Source organism: Aedes aegypti, chromosome 2 (genome assembly GCF_002204515.2).
Source record: "Aedes aegypti strain LVP_AGWG chromosome 2, AaegL5.0 Primary Assembly, whole genome shotgun sequence".
Lineage (NCBI taxonomy): Eukaryota > Metazoa > Arthropoda > Insecta > Diptera > Culicidae > Aedes > Aedes aegypti.
This window is the reverse complement of record NC_035108.1, coordinates 159240864-159248305: the sequence shown is the minus strand read 5'-3', so window position 1 is coordinate 159248305 and position 7442 is coordinate 159240864. Positions and strand designations below refer to the sequence as shown.

The window sequence follows — 7442 nt, the reverse complement described above, 5'->3', positions numbered from 1 at the left end:
ACTTACGTGTCTGATATATGTGTTGATGGTTAGTTTGCTATAGTTTCCATTTTAGAGGCAGTGGGTGATATGAATAAAAAACTTTGAACTTTACTACATGTAGCATCTACTCAAAAACAAAATCCACAAAGTTTACTACACTTTTGGTATGAATAAAAAACTTTTCGAACATGTAGTACTTACTACTTTCGAACATGAGCAGTGACTGAAGCTGCACGTTAAGAAATTTCCATTCAGAGTGCAGAGTGATTCTGCACGTAAAGAACAATCTATTCAGAGTGACGCTTAAAATTAATACAATCATGCATATGAAGAAAATCTATGAAATCTAATCGATTACGTGACAATTTGCACAAATCATGAAGGTGCTGTTATTTGACAAGATTTGTAGTGTAATTTTGCGTTTAGTCTGGTATTCTCTTTATGTTTATGATTTTATGATGATGGTACATCAAATAATTTTCTGGGTGGTTTTCGGTCTTCGACAACGCCAGTGATTGATGATTTTTTTTAAAATATTAGCTTAACATCTTTGAAGAGATCTTGAGATTACAGCTATCAAATTTGGAATCACATATTTTCTAGCACCGGTACTGAGATTCTGGGGAAATTGCGGTAGAATTTTGATGCTCCCCGTGTGTTTTCTTAACAGCATGTTGAATTCCGGAAGTTCTAAGTGTTTCTGTGATATTCTCGTTATTTTGGGGGGTTTCTGATAGTATCCTTGGAATGTCTAGAACTTAGAATGTCGAGATTTTTATGGGAATTGTAGTGATTCCATTGGTAGTCGTAAGAATTCAATGAGGATCTCCCCTAAAACACCATGGTTCCCTTTGAAATTATTAAATTTCTTATCGATTTAACGATAAATCCTATTGAAATCTATAAAATATTTACAGACATTCAAAACGTTTATATTAAAGCTTTGCTTTGAAATTCCAACGGAACTGGAGATCAATGGAATCTTATTGAAGGTTTTTACAATAATTACAAAGATTGATTTTCAGAATTACAAATATTCACACAATAATTCGCAGGAATCCCACCGCAATCTCATAGATTCTTACAGCAATACCGTCTCAAAGATACCCACAGAATTCCAAGAGATTAATATTCGGAATCCCATTCCCACCCCAATTCTAGAGTTTTTACCAGATACCAAATATTTCCGCAATATTCCTAGAATGGTATTTAAACTTTCAGAATTACCATAAAAAATCCGACATCCCAATCGGAATCCCAAAGTTCCTACAGGAATTTCGGAAATCCAAAGGAAATCTGAGATGTCAGAATTTACACGTAAAATTCAGAATTACATAATAAATATCTGAATTCCTACCGACATCCTAAAATTCATAGAAAATAACATAATTATCGTAATGCCAGGATTCACACGGATATTACAAATTGATACTGCCGGTAATCTTTTCGGAATCTCAGCATTGGCGGGGCGAATGTTTTCGTAACCTCAGAATTCCTAAACAAAACTCAAAATACCTTCCGAAATATCAAAACTCATATCGTTTTCTCATGATTTTTACTCAAAAGTAAATTATTCCATTCAATTCTGCAATTTCAAAGCATGTGTAGCAACCTCTGAAGCTAACTACCAGTAGCTTTGTAGTAAATGCTACCTTTATTCATAGCAATCCGTTGTTTGTAGTATGTTCGAAAGGTGTAGAAAGGAAAATGACACAAACATGTTCCACTCGTGTTCCACATATAGCGTTTACTACCGAGAATGTAGTTAACTCAACTTTACTACATTTTATTCATACGGCCCAGTATTGAACTATATACTCGGTGATTTCCACATTGAATATCAACTTTTCATTAATTCCGGATAGCAGCGAGGGAAAACACAAACAATGGAGGTTATGATGGCACCAAACTAGCATGTGCATTAATTACCCATTATTTTTACGAGAGAGGATACTTTAAAGTGGGGGTTAAATACCCTTTTTCATGTCATTGAAAAATACCCTTCTTCTGACATTTCCATACTGATTAAAAAAATGGGTACATGGAACTCATTTAAAGGGTACTTTAATATTAGAGTGTGGAAGCTCAACCAGTGCTGATGTGCTGGATCGTCTTTTGCAGAATCCTTTTCATCAAACTTACACTCTAATAAATTTTCACCTAGATTCATTAAAACTGTTGGAAAAGAGTTCGCAAGGATTATCATTAGAACAGCAACAATTACAATCGGAATCCCAAGGATTCCAGTCAGAATCCTTTACTGTGCGCCGTGTGTTGGTGCTGTCTCGCTCGCTCGCACGGGCAACTTGAAAACAGGGCACACAGTTAAAGTCCAACGTTTTATAGCTGCATATGCACATTGTCGGCACCGCTTCTATTCGGCAGCTTTCCCATTACCTTTTGAACTAGTTTTATTTTAAAAATAATCAGATTTCGTCTCTTTAAATTTTAGTCTCTTTAGGAACCGGTAAAAAGCAGCGGGTAACTGGCACAGCTCTGTCATCACAGTTTACCATAAATGTCATTTGGCGAGAGCATCTGGTTTTGTTTTGATTTGGCTGCCGGGGACTGATGCGCCTCAAAACCGTGATTATACAACAGAAGTCACAGAAATTAAAGTGAAGTTCCAACTTTTAAGTGGATTATTGTTATAGTATTTACCGATAGTAACATAAAAAATGCTGTCACTACGAGTTCTAGTGCGATGTGCTCAGCGTCAGTCGAATCCTTTGTCACCGACTTCCGGAAATGGCATAGCGCAGATAGTAACTGGAGGCAGTCACTTCCGCCCATCGATTGCGTCGTCCAGATGCTTGTGCTCTAAAGCGACCGATAATTCCAGTAGTTCAGCTTCCGACAGCCATGGATTCAAAGTCTACAACGGTATACTGACGCCCCAGATCCGAATGGTGAAAGTGTTCTCTCTGGCCACCAGTTTGGGAGGAGTTGTCGCGCAGCCAATTCTATTGGAACAGGCCAGTAAAATCGGAGGAACTCCGATGATTGTCGCAATCTGCGGATTTGCCGGATTCTTCACATTCGTTACTCCACTCCTGTTGCATCTTATTACGAAGCGGTACGTTACGGAGCTTCATTATGACGAGGGAAAGAAAGAGTACACAGCTTCAACAATCACGTTTTTGCTTCAGAAGCAAATGGTATAGTATAAAATGATCCTTTATCTAAGGATAATAACACGTCTCATTCAATTTCAGACAAAATTCAAACTAGAGGATGTAGTAGTACCGGAAGTGCCTGGTATGTTCACCACGTTTATGGTGGGAGATAAGTCGCTGTTTGTCGATCCTTCGCTATTCCCCGATCCAACCCATTACATCAAAATCATGGGATACGACAAGCCGATCGATTTCAAGTTTGAAGAAGCACGGCAAAGTACCGAGAATCCTAGTAAAAAGTAATGTTATGTCCAAGGAAAATAAACTTATTTTGCACCTGAACCAAGGTGTAGCTTTTCAATATCACGAGACGCCTTTCTAAGTTTGATTCTCAGAAATTGATATCTGCAAAACCATCGTGCTCTGTGCGGTCCGTGCGGTCACATTAAATGTATTTGAAGGTAAGGATATTTTACACATTACTTCAACAAAGAAAAATGAAAACTGAATGTCTCTGTTGGAGAAACGGTTTCCGAATATCTCGTTGAACGTTTCATTGTGTTTCATAGGTACGTTGTCTAGTCATATACCGACCTCGCAATTGGAATTTAAAATATGTATCGAGCAACGGACTCGTACGTCGCGATCCATTGGGAGCCCGAACTATACAAATCTCGTCCAGCACGTCGTTGGCGAGTAGTGTGTGGTCTTTCAATATCTCATAAATGCGCTCTACAATAGAAAGCGATGTGTTTGGATGGGTATCAAATTCTTCCGAAAGAGGTGCGCTTTGCGAAAGAGGACCACGTGATTATTAAACTGAAATCGAATTCAGGATAACTTCTGCGTCCATGAGTCCTCTCGTGGTGTAGAGGTAACGCGCCCTATCTAGGGAGTCGAGAGGTCGATGCTCACCGAGAAGACGTGTAACTTTTTCGCAAATTTCGCATCAATTTGTCCATTTACCTAATCCAAAGTATATGGACCGATGCACGAATTCACTAACTTGACGTTTGAGCGGTGCCGAACTCATTGGTTTCCATGGTCACATAAATAACACGGCACCGCTGAAACGTCAAATAGTGAACCCGTGCATAGGTCCATTGTAATGTTTAGTTTTACGGTAGTTATTTAAACTTCCACTCGGCTGGTTAGCCATGAAACCGATAAATAATATTTAAAAAGTTAATATTATTCTTGTTTGTACCGTAAGGTACCCATATTTCGCGCGCACTCCTGATTTCGCTCACTGACAATTTAAATATGTTTTGCGAAAGAAATTTTTGTTGGGGAGTATTTTGAATAAATCTACTCCAACCATGGTTAGATAACGGATGGTACACACTAAACACATGGTCACGCTAAATTTCAATTTTTTTGACCCCCTCCCCCCCTTTTGTCACGTTTTTTGTATGAGTCTTCCGAAAATTGTGTAAGGCTTGTCGCGCTTGGCTTGACCCCTCCCCCTTTGGAGCGTGACGTAATTTGTGCATGACCCCTGTGTGAAATATGGTAGCATCACGGTAGTTACAATAAAAATAAATTGTATCTACAAACAAGAATAATGTTGCTTCAACATTTATAAATTTTATCCATTACGTTATGTTGTACATAAGGGTGTCAAAAAAAGTGTGGAAAGCTTAACTTGTTCACCTCTTGAATGATACCTAGATAATTGTCAGAAGCAAAAGCTTCATGCATGAAAACTCAATAAAAAATGGTCTAGAGGTTGCACGTATCGATTTTTCTGCAAATTGGTATTTTTTTGTGTATTTACAACGATGAGCTCAGATGAGTGGAAAAATGACCGAAATATAGGAAAAACATACCGTAAATCATAGTTCTAGAATCTAGATCACATCAACAAAGTTTGTTGCAAATTTCTATCAATGAGATTCATCTCGTGATGTATGTTGATTAGTATGTATCAAGTTGAAAAGCCATGTATTGCCTTTGCCTTGGTCTATGTTGAGTAGCGTCGTAGATACCTGTTTGCAAATTTCCAGAGAAAATCATGCGTAGACATGGAAACAGTGTGGATAACCGTACCAGTAAGCAAGCTGGGAAAATAAATGTGAAAAATCATTTCGATCCTCCACTCAAAAACTGGCAAAATGATTAGTCAAGGAATTCCAGAGTATGCCGAAACTGTTCCCCACTAGGTCAATTAAAACACTCAGGAGTTCTCCCAGAAACTATTCGTGATCAAACGTCAACATCCCACCGCAAAATCGCTAGTGTTTGGAGGTGATTTTAACCTCCAACTTGCCAAATAACCTCCAAATAATCACCTCCAAGTTAGTTCTAATAGCCTCCGTTGTATGAAATATGGTGTTGCGTCGATCGTCGCAAGTTTATCGTTAAACAGTCAATTAGAGTCAAAGGATTCCCTAAATCTTTTCGAGGTTATTACCTGAGAGAGACTCGCGAAGAGGAAAAATATCAACGTCATATGCAGTCCAGATTCCGCTGTCAGGACACGTCAAATGCAGCCCGTCGTTTTTATGGCTGAAAAAGTGAAAATAGTATTGTATTGCTGTTCGCATTTGAGATGCAAATCTCGACTAAACGTCCACCAAATGCAGTAACACAAAACAATCAAAGGACACATAGCAACGATAGAATAAATCACCGCCGCCTTAGCAAGAAAAATCCTATCTTTGAAAAATCTATCTTTGACATCGCATTTCTTGTGAAAAATATTACCGCGGTTGGTGTTCCCGCATTTGATATTTGCATTTCAAATGCACACAGCAATATTCAAAATAAACTATTATTAAAAACCTCAGTCAGCGGAGCAGTTTTTCCAAGGATGCTGAGAAATCTAAACAAAAGACTAGTTATTTACTAGGAGGGAGGCACAGATACTACACACGAAATATGATACAACACTATTACAAACTGCAAGATAATTCCAGCTCACCAACGACAATCAAGGCAGGCTTGAAGAAAATCGCTGGTTTTCTTTTGATGTGCACCTTCGATCTTTCTGGACAAACATGAGAAAATGGCCAAAAGGTTCTGGGCATTTAATTTTCATTTTTATTGAAAACAGAGTAAACATATGCGTTTTTCAATACTTTACATTCAATAAAAAAAGGTGCTATCGTGGCATTGCTTTTGGTTGTGTTGGAATTGCTTTACAACCGATTGTTGTCAACTTTGATGAAACGCAAAAATATGTTTTGATGAATTACGTGCTTTTATCCTCTTTTATCATGTTTGTCCACTCTTTAAGATCTGGGCTCACAGTGACAGTTCGTGACAGCAAAATCTCGGCTCACCTTGACGTACACTTAAAAATAAAAATAGTCACAGAATTACTAAAGTTTATGCATTAATTACTATTTTCTGTCTGCCTCTTTTTCATTCTACTGTGAATTTCTACACTAAATGTCATTTCGCCTGGGTTGAAGCTTAGCGATGCTTCAACCCTGGCGAATTGGAAAATAGGAATAAAATTCCCTTCAGAATGAAAGAGAGGCAGATAGAAAAAAGTCAAAAAATAACTAAAATTTAGTCATTCTGTGACTACCCGTGTTTCTGAGTGTACATAAATTTTGCATTGGTTTCTCCCTCCCAGGTTATTTATAATGTCTGCTACGTTTTCAGGCATAAAGTTTTACTCAAAATCCCGTTCACGCTTCGGTGTGATGCAAACGCAATTTTTTTTGCTGATATGGTCAGTGAGAGCTTGCACGGCTTGCGCAAGATTGGTGTAAACACTGAGTGGAATAAGAAAAAAACTCAGCAATCGCAGAAAAAGAAGACCGTCTCCGCAAGTCTCGTCTCAGGTTATTACCCCAAAGGACGGATGCAGCATGGAAAGGAAAGGATAGAAAATACTTGAGGTTGGCAAGATTGTGCAATGCATGAACGAGAACTACTTTCACTTTCGAGGAAATTTCTTCAAGTACTGATGAGTGATATTTCTCAATTCAATACCCTGATAGCCCTACATGTTTTTCCTCTTCTAGAAATCCATCTACGATTGATTTGGTCTTAACCGACTCTAGTCATCTTTGTAGCCAACTGATTACTCATGCTGATTTTGATTCTGATCATGTCCCAGTTACATTTCAAATATCCCAGGAAGCGATTCTCGATCCTATCAGCTCCACTTTCAATTATTTTCGAGCCGACTGGAATATATATGAAACATATATTGATTCTAATCTTGATGTTAACATTTCTTTACAAACGAAACTTGATATTGACAATGCTTTTGAAACTTTGACAAATTCCATTGTTGAAGCCAGGAGCATTGCAATTCCAAAATGTGAAGTAAAATTTGAATCCGTGATTGTAGACGATGATCTTATACTCTTGATCCGTCTTAAATCG

At 38.0% G+C, this 7442-nt stretch overlaps 1 protein-coding gene across 1 annotated transcript; it reads left to right on the top strand.

Moving 5' to 3' along the window:
- The first annotated feature begins 2502 nt into the window (after positions 1–2502).
- On the top strand, positions 2503–3459 carry LOC5577894 (transmembrane protein 70 homolog, mitochondrial). The gene is made up of 2 exons (XM_001663551.2): positions 2503–3140; positions 3198–3459. Exons 1-2 carry the CDS (start codon positions 2661–2663, stop codon positions 3399–3401), a joined length of 684 nt encoding a protein of 227 aa, XP_001663601.1. The 5' UTR covers positions 2503–2660; the 3' UTR covers positions 3402–3459.
- Positions 3460–7442: the final 3983 nt, after the last annotated feature.